Source organism: Mustela nigripes, chromosome 15 (assembly GCF_022355385.1).
Source record: "Mustela nigripes isolate SB6536 chromosome 15, MUSNIG.SB6536, whole genome shotgun sequence".
Classification (NCBI taxonomy): domain Eukaryota; kingdom Metazoa; phylum Chordata; class Mammalia; order Carnivora; family Mustelidae; genus Mustela; species Mustela nigripes.
This window is the reverse complement of record NC_081571.1, coordinates 53,008,554-53,029,627: the sequence shown is the minus strand read 5'-3', so window position 1 is coordinate 53,029,627 and position 21,074 is coordinate 53,008,554. Positions and strand designations below refer to the sequence as shown.

Here is a 21,074-nt window from a genome sequence, read left to right as displayed (position 1 = left end):
AATGGGCAATCCTTATGGATGCCCGCAGATCTCTGGTTCTGTGACTAGAAGTTGATGACCAGACTAGAAATTGGGATGGTTCATTTAGGGCCAGTCAAGACTCCTAATAGAGAGGAGATAAGAAGATCAGATTATAAGGGAATGCTGGTCTGGAAAAAAAATGGAGCTAGAATTAATGTCTTGGATAGAGAGTACATTTGTAGTTGTCTTTAACAACAATTTTAAGTAATGAAATAAAATGGTAACTTAAAAAAAATCGTTGATTTAACTCTCCTTGTAGCCATCTGTGTCTCCTTAGGCTGTGCTTCTTTTCTCCTGTCTTCCTCTTGCTCTGCAGAATTAATCTTATCAGTTCTTGGGGAAAAAAAATAAAACATGATCACTTTTTAGCATATGTGGTGGAAAACATTTAAAGCTCTGGCATTCTTACAAGTACTCACTGACAAGAGTAGTCATTTCACAAGCAAGCTGATAGCCCGTTCATTTCTGTGGCAGAAGGAAAGCCCCGTGCCAGTGTACACAGCTTTGGTGACGAAGATGGCTTTGTTTCAGTGTTTAGTACCAGCTTGTCAGTGATCCAGTGATTTTGTTTGCTTGCTGGGCTGTCTCTATCGTAATTTTATGCTCAGAGGTGAATTTTAGAGGGGAATTTATTTGAAATCAGCTTGACCTTCTGCTTTACTTGCTCTTTTTTAATACATTGAAAAAAGGAAAGAGGTCTATATGGCTCATGGAGGTGGTTTAAGAGAACAAAGAATATTTGAGAAAAGGGGTATTTCATGAAAAACAGACTGAATATGAAACAAAACAATTTCAAAAAGTTCCTCCAGTGTCATAGGACAGGAAAGCAGGACTAAATCTGCTTATGGACTGCTAAGATTTCCTTTTAAATAATAGGAGACCTTTAATAAGATTATGATTTCAGTCAGAGTGGTCTTTTCTTTCTTTTTCTTTCTTTTTTAGAGAGAGAGAGAGAGAGAGAAAGTAAGGCAGAGGTGGGTGCGGTGCAGAGGGAGAGGGAGAGAGATGCAGGGCTCCATCTCCCAACCGTGAGATTATGACCTGAGCCGAAATCAAGAGCAGTACAGGCGCTTAACTGAGACTGAGCCACCCAGGCTCCCTGAGGGTGGACTTTGTGTGAACTTAGAATTTGCCTTGATTTATAGCCCGAATAGATTTTATATTCTGTTTTCCTGGGATCGCTCCTGGACACGCCCTTGATTCATTTGTGAATTTGTTATTGTCTTCTAGAAAGATGTGCTCCTTAGCATCAAATGTTTGCTTCCCTTTCATATGTGGATGGGTTCTCCAAGCAGCTCTCACTGGTCCAGAAAAGAATGTTTGTTTCTTCCTGGAAATCACTGCATTGCAATTTCATTTTTGGCTCCTAAGCATCCAGATATCTTAAAACTATTTCTTTTCTCTTTCTCTGCAGGAAGGACGTTCCCTACTCACCCCTATTTTTCAGCACAGCTTGGGGCAGGGCAGCTCTCACTCTTTAACCTCTTGAAAGCCTACTCACTGCTGGACCAAGAAGTGGGTTACTGTCAGGGGATCAGCTTTGTGGCTGGAGTGCTGCTTCTGCACATGAGCGAAGAGCAGGCCTTTGAAATGCTGAAATTCCTCATGTATGACCAGGGCTTCCGCAAGCAGTACAGGCCTGACATGATGTCGCTGCAGGTGAGGCACACGGGCAACTTTATGAACAATCGTGGTGGCAGTAGCCCTCTCCTGGCTCACGGTTAAGACTGAAAGAGATTTGCACCATCTTGGAATTCTTATAAATGGAGAGACGTGTTTTAGGTTAACGGCTTTAGTGTGGGATTTGCTCTTTGGCTAAACCTATAAGTGTATGACAGTGTCTCTACAGAAAAACCCTTCCATGAAGCTCCTGAAGTGAACAAATAAGCAATTTCTAGAAAGGTAGTGGGTGGGTATTCAAGTCTCTTTCCCCTCAGTCAGCAAGTGGAGATGGAGAAAGAATTAAGTCCTCTTACTGCACTTTTCCGCAACCTGTCAACTGAAAGATCGTAAATCTTTTGGTCAATGTAAAAATATAATGTTTTTTCTTTTACCGTGAACGCATCCGTTGCAGATAGCTGTGTCATGGTTCTTCTTGAACTTACCATGTCTCCCTCCTTTATCTTAAGGTCAGATACACTCTTCTAGAGGAAAAGTCAGTGGCTCTCTTCAGTCTGCTTTCCTTCGCATGCACTGAGGAAGCACCATTACCACATTTTAGTCATTATAAGTGGGGCATTCGCTGCTGCTGCTGTGATCTTCGTCCGATTTCAGACTCCCCGTATACATAGCTCTCCCTTCTAGTTTATTCATTTATTTATTTTTTTAAAAGATTAAAAAAAATTTTTATTTGACAGAGATCACAAGTAGAGAGGCAGGCAAAGAAAGAGGGGGAAGCAGGCTCCCCAACGAGCAGAGAGCCTGATGGAAGGTTCGATCCCAGGACCCTGGGATCATAACCTCAGCTGAGGGTAGAGGCTTTAACCCACTGAGCCACCCAGGCGCCCCTCCCTTCTAGTTCAAAGTCTACTTATCTTAATGTATTGGTTTCTGACAAGCTGTTTAGATTTTATCTATAGATATAATATCATAAACAGCCACTACCTTCCAAAAGAAAGCTTTTAGTAGTGAAAATATAAAGGAAGACTGTAAAGAGAGGAATGTCAGAGTTTTCCTCCCTTCAAATGGGGTAGGCATGATGCCCAGTTCATTATAATATTATGCTGTAGATAAGAAGTAAAATATTTTAAAAATGCTTTTCAGATAGATATACTCTCTTCCTTGGCTCCCACGGATCAGTTTTTACACTTAATATTTTAGGTACCAGTCTATAGACAGAAAAGGACTGGGTTTTCACCTCATGAATATTACAGTAAGTGGTATTTTCTTAAGAAGATCAGTGGAGAGGAAGTGGTCCCTTTTTCTTCTTTAAGATGAAATTTTTGCTAGGAAGATAGGCAGGGCTTTCCGCTCAGCTTTGGGTTTTCAGACATGAGTTCATATGAAGGGTTTTCATAAGGATATGTAAATATAGTGATTTGATTCCTAGCTGATGACTCTTCATAGGTCTGTTAACATTTCACAAGTTAAATAATGACAATGGAAGGCTTTATTTTTTATTTTATTTCTAATGTTCATCTATATCTCATGTTAGATAGCAAGCATTGATGCCCTTGTAAAGAATTAAGTAGCTCTGATTTCCAGAAATAAGTTTGATATCTCATATGAGAAATTTTAAAGGATGGACCTGTGAGTCGTGTTTGACTTAGGTCCATAAATAGAAAGATAGATGTAATTATCACTTTAAAAATGCAGTGATTTTCCTTTTTTTTTTCTTAAGATTTTATTTGTTTGTGAGAGAGAGGAAGAGAGAGAGCCCAGGCGAGAATGAGGGGGAGAAGCAGACTCCCTGCTGAGCTCATCCCAGGACCCTGGGATCATGACCTAAGCTGAAGGCAGGTGCTTAACTGACTGAGCCACCCAGGCACCCCAAAATGCAGTGATTTTTTCATTTAAAAACTCATCAATTTGCTATAAAAAATTTAAATTGGATTAATCTAATTATATAGTTTGCATCTACCAAAGGAATGTTTTCTGTCTGTAATAATGACAGTGAAGTTGTTTTCATCTTTGACAGTATTTGTAGAGGCTGCAAGACTGGGGGCCTTATTCCAGGAGGATAGAGCTTTTTGCTCCATAGAGTGAGGTACAACACTTCTCTACTTTCAGGAGCAGAAAGTGTTTTTGACTTCCAGAAGTGGAAGCAGCAGTGGGCTTGGATCACTTGATGGGATTTCTGACCACCTGCGTGGTTTCAGCTTAGGTACTGCTGGGTCTTGGCCTCGGTTCCCTTATGTGTGACATGAGGAGGTTGAGGTCTCTTTTAACTTTGTCTCCTCATGTTTTGTAGTTGCTTTTTCTCGTGTTGAGTGTAAAAACATTGTGTCTTTTATCTCTAGTCTTTGCTCTCCCCTTTCCCCGTCTTCTCTGCCTTTCTCATCTCTCTCCACATCTCTCCTCTGGTTCTGCCTCCTCCATCAGAAGATTTGCCGTGTTATGTACACTGTAAAAACTTAAGAATTATTTATTTTTAGCAGAGGCATTTTATCATTAAAGTTTCCTTTGAAGGAAGACTGAATTGTGGTTTTGTTTGCCTTTTTCGGAAGAGATTTAATGTAAATCTACCTTGATGGAGGAAATGTACTAACCCCCACAGTTTAGAATGTAGAAAAGGAAACAGTTCTTTAAAAAAAAACAAAACATTGACGTATACCTTCTGTGTCACAGTCCTCCGTGAACAAGAACAGAATGTGATTTATAATATGTTCTCTTTATTCTGCTAATTAGACTTCTTTGATTTTTATGCTACCAAAATACTAATTCTTCTGTTGATAGAGCCCAGTATGTCTATTTTCTAAATTGTAAACAGCCTAAGGGAAAGATATGATTTTTCCAACATGATTGAGATAATAATCACATTCTTTTAAACCTTTATGTCTAACTGAAGCTAAGCTTCTTGTTCTGTAATTGTGACTTCCTGTGTCCTTTCTTTCCTTTTACAGTGTGTGGAACTTAGTTTCCACAGGTATGTGTTACAGATAAGGATCAAACAAATAATTTGCTGTATTTATGCACAGTACTTTTTTAGTTGTATGCTCTGGAAACAACAGCTGAACTCACAATATAATTGGTTATTTTAATGCATTTTGTAAAGCTATTTAAAGGTGGTATTTTGATATCTTCTAGTGAAACAAGTTGTGTTAGTTTTAATAAAGTACCATGTACCTTTTAAACCAAAATGTCAAACTGATAGAACTGATGAAGGAACCACTACTCAGTATGTTACTCTGTGGATAAAAATGTAAATTAAAGCACAATTCACAAATATGTTTATTATTTATTGCCTTATGCTGCCTTCATAATGGTTTTTTTTTGGAAATGCCAATAAGCCATAGTGAAGTGAAATAATTTCTTCTTTTAATACTAGAGATAGCCAGACTGTACTTTTTGCTTTAATCCCCATTGTCATAAAGAAATATGCTGCTGGAATACCTTGAATATTGGAAATCCCGTCTCAAGCTTCTGGCTCCATTACATTCTAAGCCAGGCAGTGTCCTAGCACCACAGGTGCCTGGTGGGGTTTAAGCCAGAGCTCCATCATAAATCAGATGCTGGGCCCAGCACAGATAGGCAACCTCTGCATCTGAACTAAATGTGGTAGATCCTTTTGAATGGAAGCTTTTCTGGAATTGGTCTGAAATTAGAATGGACCTCCCATGAGAGTCCTAGGCCAGGACAGTTCTGATTAAATTCCAAAAGCAATGCCTTCCTACACGAGGGAAGATGACCATTTCAAACTTGCTCAGTCATCTTAGATGGACTCTTACTGACCTGCTTTCTGACCTCAGTTAAGTGAACTTGGTCTTTAATATCAGCTTTTACATAATAAAAATAATACTACTTTCATGTATTGAATATATGTGAATTTGTTATTAAATATTAAGGTAATAAAATTTAGTTTATTTTTTGCACAGATAAATGCATAATATTTTATTTTTCTTCTCCAAATTAACTTTAGATTCAAATGTACCAGCTGTCCAGGCTCCTTCATGATTATCACAGAGATCTCTACAATCATCTTGAAGAAAATGAAATCAGCCCCAGTCTTTATGCTGCCCCCTGGTTCCTCACATTGTTTGCCTCTCAGTTTCCACTAGGATTTGTAGCCAGAGTTTTTGGTAAGAGATGCCTGTGATCAAATGAAACAGTGTTACTTATCCCCAGGAATATTCTTCTTGCCATGTGGTGGCCCAGTTATTTTATCGCGTGTTACACAGAACAGCAAATTGCTAATGGAATTTAATAAATGTGCCTGGTTCTATTCTGAGAGTGATTTAAAACCATATTGGTCTTAAATGAAATTGACATTAAAAGGGAAAGAAGAATTGGGCCGTGTATTTGGGGAGCTGTGATGGAGCTCTTATTTTCATTTAGACCCCAAAATCAGAAGACACTTTTTCAAAAATCTAAACTAAGGACTGACTATGTATAATTTTCCATATTTTTGTACACATCCTTCTTAGCTCAGTTTTTGTTTTTGTTATTCTTTTCCTATTGTCTCCTTCAACACTAATTCAAAAGAGAGAGAAATATGTTCTCAGGTTCCGTCAGTGGAAGCACCTGTATCAGGATGATTTCTAATGACTTTTTAAAAAATCTGACTTTTGTTAGTAGGATAACTGAAATTCCTATTTTACTGCTTAAATGACTCTCCTTCCATCCAGTGCAGTGGCGGTACCTGTCTCTAAGACTGGGTGGCTCACGGAAAAACCACTAAGCACAGGCAGTTACGCCTGGGGCAAGTTACTGAGTTCCCATTTTGCTTCATCACGGTGTTAGGCCCAGGAATAAAAAAGAGACCATGATGTGGTTTATGAACCCTTTGGGGGTCCTTAAATCTATTCACAAGTCTTTGGTTAGGTTTATCTAAGTCCATTATTTTAAAACAAAAATAATTTAAAAAAGAACAACTCTTTATTAGAGGTTTGTTCCTAAAGATGTTTAGGACCTCTGTGACCTCAGAAAGGGCTCCCCTAGTTTTTACATCCTGCTTATCTGGTATCCATGGTGAAAGCAGTCAATATTTGTAACTGTGCCTTTGCTAAATTGGAGCTTTTTGTCAAATTGTGAGTATTGGCCTGACTGTAGGTCATCACCAGGCTTTAAAAAAAAAAAAAAAAAGAGCTAGAATGGAATATAATGAAAATGTGTGTGGTGTGTGTGTGTGTGTGTATAAAACAAATATATAGTATACATAACAAATAGGAAAAATGTTTGGAGAAGCTTCAATTTTGAAGATATGTGTGTAATATGTTTATATATACCAGAATGCAATGAATGGTGCCTTTCTTATTGGGGGTTATGGTTTAAAAAGTTAAACACTGTATTAGTGTAATATATTCTGCAGACAAAGTGCAACAAAAGAGCAAAATCAAGCTGCGCAGAATCAAATGTTCACCAAATTTTTCTTCTTTATTGAAATACTCAATTGCTTCTCTTCAGTTAAGTTTTTGGGTGGAGTTTGGGTTCCTATTCTTGGGTCTTTTAAAATCCTTTCATTTATAATATATACATAAAATATATTTATTCTCAGCATATATATTTTTTCTTAGAATAATTTATCAAATCAAAATGATAAAACAATGTTTGAAAGCATTTCTCTTTGACTTACAGTTTGGAGCATGATATTAGAATTCAAGAAACAAACCTACACAATTCTGTTTTTTGCAGTGAGACTATAACTGATGCCATCAGCTCTGCAGTAGCTGCTCAGTCCTTTTCTTTGAATTTAGTAAAGGGAAAGCTGCATGAGCAGAAGTTCACAGTTTCCTAGTTTTTAAAGACTCACTTTTACTTATTACTGATTCTACAGTGGCAAAGATCGAAACTTTCATATAGAAATATTTAGTGCTTTCAAAACTATTGCCTATTTGTACTTGTTAGGAAATGGAGTTCAGAGTCAGGGTAGCTTTTCTTTTTTTCTCTTTAACTTTTGATTTAGGTTATATATTGCTTTTGATTTTTCTTTTAAAGTTTTTTTTTTTTTAATTTCCTGCTCTGATATGGGTTTAACTGCATATTTACTGGTTCATTTATTTTTTATTATAGTAATAACAGTTTAAATAGTACTAATTGGTTATGTTGATTTGTTTTTGTATTCCCTTTGTGAAGGAAAAAGTATCAGTTGAATAAGCATCTTTAGGTTTACCTAGTCTCCATTAAATTTGCCACTAAAATTATAAATACATAGACAAATAGCTATATAATTAACCTTTTTTTCTCTTAACCTTGGCCTTATATGAGATTACCAAATAAGTAAGAAAAATACTTAAACATCTGTTTATTTGTTTCAGTCGTATTATTATTTTTTTAACTCTAGGTCATCTCAACCCATTATTTTTTTGCAGATTATTCTACGGTTCCACTGAAGTAATTAAAAACAACAACAACCACAAGAAATTCAAAAAGCCATTAGCACAAAGAGTACACTTTTAACAATAGTGGATGCATAATTTTGATAATGAAATTGTATCTCTTTTTTTAGATATTATTTTTCTTCAGGGAACTGAAGTTATATTTAAGGTTGCACTCAGCTTGCTGAGCAGCCAGGAGGCACTTATAATGGAATGTGAAAACTTTGAAAGTATTGTCGAATTTCTCAAAACCACACTACCTGATATGAATACATCTGAAATGGAAAAAATTATTACCCAGGTATGATTAAAATGATAAGAATAAGATATAAAATCATGCAGCAGTTGCTCCACTAATTATACATTAAATGCAGTAGCATGAAGACTTAGTTTTTTTATATAATTTTTTATTTTTTATAAACATATATTTTTATCCCCAGGGGTACAGGTCTGTGAATCACCAGGTTTACACACTTCACAGCACTCACCAAAGCACATACCCTCCCCAATGTCCATAATCCCACCCCCTTCTCCCAAACCCCCTCCCCCCAGCAACCCTCAGTTTGTTTTGTGAGATTAAGAGTCACTTATGGTTTGTCTCCCTCCCAATTCCATCTTGTTTCATTGATTCTTCTTCTACCCACTTAAGCCCCCATGTTGCATCACCACTTCCTCATATCAGGGAGATCATATGATAGTTGACTTTCTCTGCTTGACTTATTTCGCTAAGCATGATTTATTTATTTATTCGACAGACAGAGATCACAAGTAGGCAGAGAGGCAGACAGAGAGAGGAGGGGAAGCAGGCTTCCCGCTGAGCAGAGAGCCCGATATGGGGCTCAATCCCAGGACCCTGGAATCATGACCCGAGCTGAAGGCAGAGGCTTTAACCCATTGAGCCACCCAGGCGCTCCTTGATCAGATATATTTTATTCGGAAATGAGATTACCATGGAATTTCTACATTGTGACATTGTCTGTGTGGCTATACACAGGAAAAGTGGTTCAGTGCTACATAAGGAATGTTTGGTGAGTCTTTCAGTTTATACCAATGGTAAGACTGAAGATAGAGCCAACAGAATTAGGACGACCTAATAAATAAAAATGAGACCCACTTACCTTTGCAATACTAATTCTGTCCTAAAATATGTAAGGAGAACATGTGGCAAGAGCTCAGGCTTTGGAACAAGACAGTATTAGGTTTGTATCATGTTCTAACTCTTTTTTTTAGTTGATGGGCTTGTACACATCTTCCTAATCTTCTGAACTCTAGTGTTCTTACCTTCCAAATAGGACACTACTCATCCAGAGGTTTTGTGAGGCTGAAGCACAGTAAAGAGTCTGTCTTCAATGATTCAAACAAAGGTGCCACTTTTTAGAGGTTGGGCAGGGTTAAGAGAACCAAATGTGGATACCTAAATGCCAGGAACTAGTAACAGAGGGAAGGATCTAACACTGTTACGAGGCCCAGGGAATGCCAGAATTATGCAGGAAGGGATTTTGGAGGATTTTGTGCTTTTGGTGAGCTAGGAAAGGAAGGAACAAGGAAGAAAGATCAACCCCTTTCTCCTTCTCTTTCTGATCTCCTGCTGGCTGCTCTGCTGGGCCCTACCCAACCTGAGCCAGCAAGAACGAAGGTGTGAAAGGGGGATGTGGGTCACGAGGGTCTGTCTCCAGGATCCAGCAGACTAGATGAGGGCATAGAATGGATCCGGGAAACAAATGGTGAATAATCAGTACACCATGTATCTAGTCCCTGGCTCTTCATAGGGCCTAGGTTAAGTGGTAGTTACAGACTGATGTTACTCAGATGACATGAACAAGCTTAAGATTCACAGATGACTACTTTAGGAGCACTGACAAAATTTACCACTTTCCTAGAGGCACTGGGGATAGCAGATAAAAGAGAGAGCAAGAGAAAGGGAATTTGACATCGTATTTTGGTGCCTTGCTACCTATTAGCTGTGTGACTTTGGGCAAGTTTCAAGCTCTTTAAGTCTCCGCTTCCTCCCTGACAAACTGAGAATAATAAGGATAATCCTCTTACCTTTTCCATATTGTTTTTTAGGAGGAAATTTAACCAATTAGGTTGAAGAATTGTATACACTATAATTCACACCATAACATGAACTCTTATTCTGTGACATATAGAAGTTTCTTTTTATAGAATCTAAGTCATAAGCAGATTATTCTGTAACTACTTGTGAGTAGTTTTTATTTGTTAAAATGCTCAGTAAGTTGAAAACTGGAGCTTTTATTTACCTATCTACTTGTTTATGAATTCTTCAGAAATATCTTTTTGGGCTGGCAAGCAGTCAAGAGATTGTGCTTTTAGAGAAGTGGTAAACTGATTGGAAGGCAGATCATGTCTCTTCTAAAATTAAAGAGGGAATCACCTGGCTTTAGAGATTACTGCTAGGATGAATGGATAGAATTTATAGGCCGTTAAATTTGGACTTGATATAAGAGAGATCTTTCTAACAATTATAGCAGATTTAATATGGAATGAACTGTTGATATTAAAGGAGACCTCGATGAGCTTTATTTAAAATATGGTCACTGAAAAATGCCAATAATGTAGAAAAGCATAAAGGAAAAAATAAAAGCAAAAAAAAAAAAAAGAAAGGAAAGAAAGCCTTCTAAACACATCTCTCTTTGCTTATATAGAAATATTAAGTGAAATCATAGTATACATGCTATTATTAACCTGATGTTTTATAAAAATATATTTGGAGTACTGGACATTTTTCCATGCCAATAAATATAGATCCATGCTATAAGTTTTAGTGGTTGGCCACAGTCCATTATGCCCATGGTTTCCAACCAGGTAGGTAAACAGTAATGTTTGTTTGAGAGAGATGACTAGTTTCTCCAGACAATTCAATTAAATTCTCAGTTTTGACCACCTCTGATAGTAGTAGGATTAATAAGTAAGACAGGCTTGTTGTGGTTTCTTTTCTCCCCATAGTGTTAGTGTACATATGATTGCTTAAATGGCAGCGACTGCCTCTCCTTCCCTTGCAAGTTTAGACTAAGGCGGTATTACCTGTCCACTAACTTCTAAGCAAACGGTCTTTCTGCTTGGTGGCAATTTGGGAGAGAGGGGCAGCCCTGATTAAACCCTACAGCTCTGCACAGTCCTCAGAAGATTCTCATATGTTATTCCTAAGAGGCTCAAATGGATTAGCAACAGGACAAGAATATTTCGTAGAAGTCCCATCTGCCCTACTGACAGATTATTAGAAGTGTTTTGGTCTCTTTATCCTAGAGATACCCGATGCAATTTCGCTTGCTAATCAGCAAAGATTATTTCTAATACAGGTATTTCTAACATAGGTAAGAACTACTCAGTAAGTAATGGTATTTACCTGATATGCTCCATTTTTAGAGAGTTGCCAGATGATGCATATTTTGGTTGCAAAATACCCTTGAGCATGAACTTACTCTAGTGGTCTAGGCCTCATTATGAGAATGTTTCAGTTGTGTAGAAATACCCTGTTTGTCCATATATAGTCAAACCTGTTTTTCTTCCTTTTGGTATGCCATACCCTTCTTCATTATTATATGGAAATCTATAGGAAACACACCAACACATAGGCTGTATTTTGGCATACATACTAAAGGCTGGACTAACCCACGGCATTTTCATGGCAGGTGTTTGAGATGGATATTTCTAAACAGTTACATGCCTACGAGGTGGAGTATCACGTGCTGCAGGATGAGCTTCAGGAGTCCTCCTATGCCTGTGAGGAGAGTGAACCTGTGGAGAAGCTGGAGAGGGCCAACAGCCAACTGAAAAGACAAAACATGGAACTCCTGGAAAAGTTACAGGTAAAGAGATAAAGATTTGCTCAGAAAAACTCTAGACTGCCTCCCCTGAAGGCACAGAACTCTACCAGGAATGACAGAGACATGATGTGGCGTGAACCATTGCCGATAGAGGGTCTGTGTGTCAGACTGTGTGCACATGTTCTGGGGCTACAAATGCACATTATCAACCTACATCTCACTTGAAAGAGAAAATGTACACTCACAAAATTTTAAATGGCAATTCTAAGCAGAATCTGGTTAAATACCTATGGGTTGTTACATGTATTTAGCTAAGTTCAGGGGGGGTGGAGGGCTTGAATAGGCAAAACCGGGAAAGCTCTGGAGGACCTGGGGCTTGAGTTGGACTCTGAAGGACTTGGGGGAGAAATGAGTGGGGGGTTGGGGCAGAGCAGCAGGGAAGCCTGGGGTCAGTTTAAGATTTATATTGGGGAAAGTGGGATAAGTGTGATGGAGGCAGAACTGTCGATAACTTTCAGTGTCAAGCAGAAGAGCATGGCTTTAGTCCTGTTGAGAGGGGGATCTCTCAGAGCTTTTGAGCTGTATGTTAGAAATATCAATCTGGAAACCTTGATGAGCACAGATTCGCATGGGGAGAGAAGATATGGAGACTAGCTAGAAATCACTTGCAGAAATCTGGGGATAGTGCAAATTGTCTAGAGTAAAACTTACTGAAATGGAAAGAAAGGGAGGCATTTTTGAGAGAATCGAATGAAAACATGTAACACATAGTCCCTGCTACCAAGGAGTTTACAGTTACTTGGAAATATAAAATACTATGTATTTATGGGGCGCCTGGGTGGCTCAGTGGGTTAAAGCCTCTGCCTTGGGCTCAGGTCATGCTGTCAGGGACCTGGGATCAAGCCCCGCATCGGGTTCTCTGCTCAGCTGGGATTCTGCTTCCCTTCTTCTCTCTCTGCCTGCCTCTCTGCCTACTTGTGATCTCTGTCAAATAAATAAATATAAATCTTTAAAAAAATACTGTGTATTTATTTATAAATGTACATTTATAAATGCAATAAGCAAGTTAGTACAATCTAATATTCTGCACCTGCAGCTTGTATGATGTGAGCTGTGTAGCGTAGCTCCAAGGGACTGGGCTTAAGAGTAATCAGTGGAGGGGACCTTAGAAAGGGAACCTTCTGGGAGGTGAGGGAGATGAGTTCTGAGTTGGAGCTCCCAGCCTGATACCTGTTCCCAAACTAGAGAATACTAAAACTCTGCTTCTATGTAGTAAGTCCCCTGACCAGAATGGCTAGGAAAGAAAGGCTTAGAAATGAGGGGTCTCCAGAGTAACTGCTCCCCAGGGATAGGAACATTCATCTTTACATTAGCTCCTGCCCACAGAAGACTATTCAAACTATTCAAACAAAGAGTCAACTCTTTTCAAAAAAACAGTTGGGCACAATCCCTTATTAATTGATGCTTCCTTCAGTGGTGATTGAGTCCTTCCTTATTAGGGAACATGGGTTTGTACTTGCTTTATGTCATAATAGACTTTTATTAATAGTTACAAACTTTTTCATTGACAGTTAAATGTCATCATCACGTCTTGGTTCCCAAGTTATGTAGGAACTCCTGATACCCATTGAAACTGACAGGATCCCAAGTTATGTGTTTAGAAATCTCTGTATTTCTAGTCATCGGGTGGAAAGCCTCTTTCAGCACCTATGAGCAGCATCAGAAATCTCCTGTTTCTCCTTCCGCCAGATCCCACTCACTCCAGGAGATTTCAGTGACACCCCCACCACTGTGGGATGCTGATTTAAAATTGTGCTTTTGTTGCAGTCAGTGAAATGAGACATATTTTGTCAGTACTACAGTTACATTTTTGCAAAACTGCGAAATCTCCATGTCACAGAGGGTTCCACGTATTTGCATCACATACTATTTTACTACGAAATACAGTATGATCAGTTAATAGACGCAAGGTCTGGTGGCTGTTCTGATGAGGAATCAGTGTCTTCAGATGTTTGATTTGGAAATATTTGCCTTTTTTTCTTTCCCCCAAACAGATAGCTCATGCTAAAATCCAGTCCTTGGAATCCAGTCTGGAAAACCTTCTCACCAGGGAGACCAAAATGAAGTCTTTAATCCGGACTCTGGAACAAGAAAAAATGGCTTATCAAAAGACAGTGGATCAAATCCGGAAGCTGCTGCCAGCCGACGTGCTCGCCAATTGTGAACCACTGTTAAGAGACCTCAACTGCAACCCTAACAACAAAGCCAAGACAGGAAACAAGCCATAATTGAAGAAGCCCAACGTCAGCAGAACTTGCTCTTAGAATGGTGAAGAAGGGGAGCGTCTGCGTGTGGCCGGCCCAACGCTGGACACTGGAGCTGGCGGAACCACTGGAGTCTGGTGCTGAGCCCTAGTCCTGGAGGGAGGACCTTGCTCTCGTTAAAGTATGCCAATCCTAAGCCATTGTACATATGTAGACTGGTTTTTTTGTTGTTGACTATGTACATATAGACATACAATGGACGTAAAGAGTTCATGCTTTCAGATCAAAGGAGTAGATGTATATTTAAAGTAATTTTTTAAATCAAAACTTCATGGAATCCACACCAAAGGGAAGTTAAAATGAAATTCCCCTTGGACATAGATGAAATCATTTTGTCTTTGTAGTAAAACAAACTAGAGCATCTTTCTATATTGAAATATACTTGAAAAAAATGAATGTATTTTTTTCTCCAAAGAAAAGCATGTTTCACTCAACAGTGGAGAGGTAGAAACATTTGTGTAACTTTATGTATATCTGTCTTAAAATCTGCTGACATTATGTATATCTGACGAAAATGACTGATTGCCAATCATGCTCCTATGGGTTTTTCAGGAAGGTGGGGGGCCTTCTTCCCCTGCCTGCTTTGTGCCAACTAGCATATTGTGTCTACATGCATTTTGAGTCAGGTTAGGCATTAACTTTGGACATGTGTAAGGAGAAAGCAAGACATTGTAGTGGAGGCCACCCACCCAGCTCAGGGTGAAAGAGAATGTTGCTCATTTCCCAGCAAATTAGACCAGCACTGTTACTCAGACTAAAAATATAAGGCCTCCACAATTTAATTTAGGACATAAATTGTCTAGATCAACTTTCTACTTCTTATTTAAATTACTCCTTATAGTCATGAATGGACTCCCTTTACAACAAGGATTTGTCATTTTCCCACTTACAGGAGTTCCTAATTCAGTTCTCTCCACCTTAAATGAAAGATAGGGAAATTATTGGTTTTCTAAAGATAGTATGTTGTGTTGAGACACTTTTTTTTTTTTTTTTTTTTTTGGCCAACTGACTGAACTGAGTCTAATAAGCTCTCAATCATCTTTCCCCTGTATGTGAAAGTTTGTGAGAACTGTGAAATGTTTAAGAATAAACTGTTGAAATCCATTGGAGAGAAGTGGAAGGTGGCACCAAGCCCTTCTAAGACCTACGTCTGTGTTAGAATTCCCAACTTGCTCAGCCCACAGCCTATCAGCGGACATTCATGCATGCTGGTGTATGGAAGAAGAGTAATTTTCAGAGCACCCCTGCAGTTCTCCATTTCAGAGGTGATTCTGTGATGGTGCCTCTGAAGGTTGATGCAGCATTTTTGCCTTTCAAACAATATTTATCATCACTGTTTTTTGCAGTACTTCTCACAGATGGATTACTTGGGATAATTTTCTTCAGAGGGAGTTTTTTATACACTAGCTACAGTGTATTGTAGGGTAGAAGGGCAAAGCTCTTAAGGTTTGGGAAAATCTTGAGGGGCAGATGATCAGCATCTGAACCCCCGTCTTTACCCTATTACTCAGCATAAATAGTATAAATGTAATGATCCTTGTTACAAATCAGCATGCCTTCTAACCCAGGCAATTTTTTAAAAAAGAAAATAAAATCATATTAGTAAAGTTAATGTAATTTCTAGTTTTAGGAAATGCAGATTCTAGGTCCCCTATTAAGTTGGGGTCACCAACTGATTTGTTGCTTGGGTTCCCTCAAATTTCTCTACTTGTAGGAGAGGTTTTTCCTATGAGGAATATGACAGATATCATCTGGTTATTGTCTGGTATGAAGATTACCTTAGGCGTGTGCTATACAGGTGGTAGCCAAAGAATCTTTAAGTTGGGAAAAGAAACTTTACCTTTCAGTCTGGTTTCAAGTAAATTTGATTCTGGATATTCAAAGTCAGCATTATGAGTTGGGTCATGGTGTTCAGAGATTAAAGTGTCTCAGATACAGTATTTCTTCTGAAAATGAATTTTCTTTTTCTTTTGTGATTTTTTTAAATGTACCAGTTATACATTGTTATATCTTCATCCAATTAATGTAATGTCTAGTTCATTTCCAATAAATATATTGCTACGGTTTCCTTGGCATTTTGGTTTTTGTTTGTAATAGGAAAGAAGATGCTCTTGGTTACGGTTCTTTACAAAATCTGCATGGGCTGGATTACTGCACCTTAAAATTGCTTCAGTGGTAATTCTTTTTAAAGAATCAGAGAACAAAGATAATTTATAGAAATATTTATGAAAGTCCATTGTTAGTTACCAATTTTTAACTTCTTTCCCAGTGGAGCCTTTTGCTGCTGAATATAAAAAGGAAAAGACCAACCACACTGACAGATTTGCATTCTATTCCATTTGTTTTCTATGCCCCCTTATAGATAGCAAGGAAGAGAAAGAGGATAAAAAAATATAATTTTTTAAAAATTGGGTTAGCTTCCAAATAATTAAAAATACTTATTGATGGATATGATGTGAATGTGTTTACATATAACATATATCTTTAGAATATTCTCAGGTTTGTTTATAATCCAATACAATGATACTGGATCTTCTTGCTAACTCTAGGACTAAAGCTTTTATGAGATATTTGCATTACAGGTAGTGAACACTTTGAGTGTCAGTGTAGGCTTACATAGTATGGTCTCTGGATATACACAATCACTTACCCATTTTATGACCGTCTCACCAATTTTTCACTGTGCTAGATTAGAACAGGAAATCTGTCAGCTAAGGTATTTGGTCCTCTACCATAATGTGTCATTCTTACTGGCTGTGATATATTGAGAAAAGCACTGGATCTAAGGTGGGAAGTTTTAGATCTGAGTCTTGGTTCCACCATTTTTATTTATTTGTTCAACAAATAGTTTTTGTAAGCCAAGCTAGATGCTGAGTATTGAGAGGTGGAGAAGATACAGTCCTTGTCCTCGATGTGCTTGCAGACTAGTGGCAAGGGGATAATTAGGAAGCAAGAGAATTTATACTGTTACAGGTACACAAAGTAATCCTGAGAATTACTTCACTCAGCCTGGACTGGAGGGACTGGCAGCACTAGAAATGGGTGTCAAAAGTGGAGGAAGTGATGCTTGACCTGAATCTAGAAAAGTCAGTAGAAGGTAAGTTGTATTAGGAGATGAATGAGAAAGGATGGTATATTTCTGAAATCACAACTCATTAATCTTTAAGTATAGTTAATGCTCACATGGGGGAGAGGAAGGGATGAGTCTCCTGACGAACACAGACTCTATCCTGAAGATCTTAGTAGACCTTGTGACAGAGTTTGCCCTCTACCTAGAGAGAAAGGGGAGCTGATAAGTCCAGTAAAGTCCAGTAACCTGGATAGAGACACGATCAGATTTGCTCTAATCTAAAACCGGTTTCTACATAGGACAGAAACTAGGAAATGGGAGACTGCAGTTTGGTGATTTCCATAAAAGTCTAGGCCAAAATGGATGGATGGATGATGGATGGATGGATGGAAGGAAGTGTGGGTGGGTGGATGGATGGATGGACAGATGGGTACCTAATCTAGAGCAGTGGCCTTTGGGGAAGCAAGTCAGTGCAGACTTCTGTCTCTCTGACAGAGTTAGTCACTGAAACCTGCTAGTTTTATCTGCAAAATATTTGCCCATTTTCCGACTTCTGCCCCTTGCAACTACTTCCATTCACCTCCTTGCTCTGGTGGGTTAAACAGATCATTTCCCATTTCGGGGACAGAGAGTCCTATGTCACAGATATTGAACTACTTGGTTTTTGTTTTGTTTTGTTGACTTAGAAATGGAAGCAGAAAGTGGGGTCAAAGAGGGAAAGGATCTAGGATAGATAAGGAATCAGCTGGGGACATGGGGAAAAAGCAAAGGAAGCGATGGTCAGTGGGGTTTTTTGGAGTGACACGCCGGTTGCTCTGCAAGCCTATTCTCCCGTCTACTCAAGTAGTACAGTCTCATTTTCCTGGTGTTCCCCATTATGGGACTAGATTTGTTTTACCTCAAACCCCACTTCAGGGTGAGCAGCACCAAAGGGCATGCCAAAGTGCACCTACTCAAGTGTGGGTTATCCTCTGCTACCTGGCTTGCCCCTTACCTCAGGCCGAGGGACCGTCCAAAAACACAAATCTCACCTGAGTTTATCTTCAGCTTAGAACCATTCACAGGCTCTTCTTTCCTCCCAGGATTATCCAGTCTTTAAGATGACACATTTGGCCTTCTATGGGCCTGCCCTTGATAACCCATTTAGCTTTGTCTCCTGCCTCTGGCCCCCTCTTGTCCCCTCCTCTAGTCAAATGGTTCACGTCTACCTCCTTTTCGCTTTGGACAGGCTGTTCCTTTCCCAGAGAACTCAATGTTCCTTTCTTCCTGCCTTCCAACCAGCTTACTCCTCCAGAACACTGCTCGGTCTGTGTAATAAGATAAACTGACCACCCTCACTACTGCCTAGGGAGTAGTGTCACAGCATGTTACCTGCCCCTCCCGCCAAAAAAGATTCTTTAAAGAGTCATGAGATTCTTTAAAATCAACCATCTTTACTCTCATCTATAAGGTCACTTTAGAGAGAATAGCACCAGGATCCGAGAGCTTCGGCTCCGATCTAATTAAATATATTTGCATTGCTGAAGAACAGCTAGAGTAATCAGAAGAGAATTAATTAGTCTTGGAAAGACAGGAGAAAGAAAACCAGGCAGCTTTGGTAGATCCCGTGGAGGGAACCCTAGCCAAGGTCTGTCCTCATTGTTAAAATGAATGCAGGGAATCCTGGCCTCCAGATCCAAGTGCTCTGGTCCCTCTGACAAATCTGTCCTTGTGAGACTAATATGTCACCTGTGTTGGGCAGACATCTCAAATGTCAAATTCATTGTACTACCCTTGTTGTTATTTTTTAATGTATGCCTTCAAAGCAGGCTTCCATTTATGATTTAGTTTTTTTTTTTTTTCTCTGTTGTAGGGGCTAGGCTAGTTATAAAAGAGCAAATATTTAAGTCCCTGTGATGCTAAAGTTGTTCTAGAAATTAGAAACAAGAATTCTGAATTTTCAAAAACTGGTAAAATACACAGAACATAAAATTTGCTATCCTAGTCATTTTAAGTGTATAGTTCAGTGGCATTAAGTACATTCACCTTGTGCATCCATCCATGAACTCTTTTTATCTTGCAAAACTGAACCTCTGTACCTATTAATAACTTCCCAATCCCCCCTCCTCCCTGCCACTGATAACCACCATTCTGCTTTTAAATGGTATTTGGATGAATTGAATGAATTTGACTACTTTGGTAATACCTCACATATGTAGAACCAAAATATGTTCATTTTGCTCAGCATAATGTCATCGAGGGTCATCCATGTTGTAGCATGTATCAGAATTTGCTTCCTTCTTAAAGCTGAATAATATTGTATTGTATGTGCATACCAGATTTTGTTTATCCATTCATCTTTCAGTGTATACTTGTGTTATTTTGACCTTTTGACTTAGACAAATAATGGGGTATGTGTACAAATATCTCTTTGGGATTCTGATTTTAAACATCAATCTCAGAGCTTGGTTTTTATGAGTCTACCCATGAGAGATGAATCTGTGGTTTGTGTACTGAAGAAATCATATTCTTGTTTTTGAGGCCCGAGCTAGGTCAAACTCACTAGAGTAAATGATATCTTTTGGGTGAATTTTTTGGATTATATGGAAAAAACCCTAGAATGTACAGATATGATGTTGGGTAAATTGTTTTTTTTTAATAGTAATACTGCTTCTGCAAACATAGGAGAACACTTTTTCTTTCTTTCTTTTTTTTTTTTTTTTTAAATATTTTATTTATTTATTTGACAGATCACAAGTAGGCAGAGAAGCAGGCTGAGAGAGGAAGGGAAGCAGGCTCATTGCTGAGCAGAGAGCCCGATGTGGGGCTCCATCCCAGGACCCTGGGATCATGACCTGAGCTGAAGACAGAGGCTTAAACCCACTGAGCCATCCATGGTGGTGCCCCAGGAGAATATTTTTTCTAAGAGATACTGAAATACTGCAAATATTTGAGTTTTCTTTTGTAAAGTCTGATGTGGTCTGATATTGTTTCCCTTCTCAAACTGAGTCAATTTGCAAATTCACCAATGCTATTTTTAATATAATGATATTGTTCAGAAATAGTCACTTCAGTTAAATATATAGCTAATGCTCTTTGTTCACGGGTGTCCCATGGGGCTTTACAAAATGAAATGAGAGCATTTCCTTTGTTGACTTTCACTAACTTCGGCATATTCGATTTTCTTTATATATTTATGTCCTATTTTATCTAGTCAGTAATTACCCTGAGTTCTCCCTGTTCCTTAATTTAGCCATTCTGGGGTAAATCTGGTACTTACAGTGAGAGATCACCATTGGCTGTTTAATAAGTCCTTAAAGCTTAGGTAATGAGATCATTCATCGGTAAATTTAATCGTACTTATATTTAAAGTCACAGGGCAAGGCAGGAAGGAATGTACCAGTGACGCAAGTGAATTAAGATGCTTGATTTTCTTCCCCATTCTCCTGAAGCTAAGCTTATTATCAATCATGTATGCCCTTGGATATACTGTCTCATATTTGAAGTATCAAAAGAATACATTTTACATGCTGTTTCTAAGACAGGATTGCAAGACATAATACTAGTGCACACTTGGAAAATATGCTTGCTTGTAACTGTATTTTTCTCTTCCTCTGCTCTTCCTGAGCTTGGAGGAAGTAGGCAGAAGTGTTATTAAGAGCACAGTCCCTTGCTTTCAAGATAGACTCCCCATTGCAAACAAAACACCACTTCCTGACAGACTATACCAGTCTTTTGTTTGAAGGACTGTTGGAAGGGATGACAGCTGCGCACTTTTTTACTGTGCAGGCTAACTTTTCCTGTGACAGGCACACTCAGCATGAGCAAACTCTCAGGCTTTTGTAGGCATTTTATTGAGCTCGGTTGTCATCAGCCCACGCTTATTTGTGTACTTGGCAGGTTACACGGAAGAACTGGG

At 38.7% G+C, this 21,074-nt stretch overlaps 1 protein-coding gene across 3 annotated transcripts in view; it reads left to right on the top strand.

Moving 5' to 3' along the window:
- Positions 1-16,172, top strand: part of TBC1D4 (TBC1 domain family member 4) — a 187,249-nt gene extending 171,077 nt beyond the window's left edge. For all 3 annotated transcript variants that reach the window (XM_059377878.1, XM_059377877.1, XM_059377879.1), the window contains 5 exons: positions 1,436-1,680; positions 5,600-5,759; positions 8,126-8,295; positions 11,648-11,824; positions 13,837-16,172. In XM_059377878.1, coding sequence (XP_059233861.1) covers positions 1,436-1,680; positions 5,600-5,759; positions 8,126-8,295; positions 11,648-11,824; positions 13,837-14,070 — 986 coding nt within the window. In that variant the 3' untranslated portion in view covers positions 14,071-16,172. The remainder of the gene's footprint in view (positions 1-1,435; positions 1,681-5,599; positions 5,760-8,125; positions 8,296-11,647; positions 11,825-13,836) is intronic.
- Positions 16,173-21,074: the final 4,902 nt, after the last annotated feature.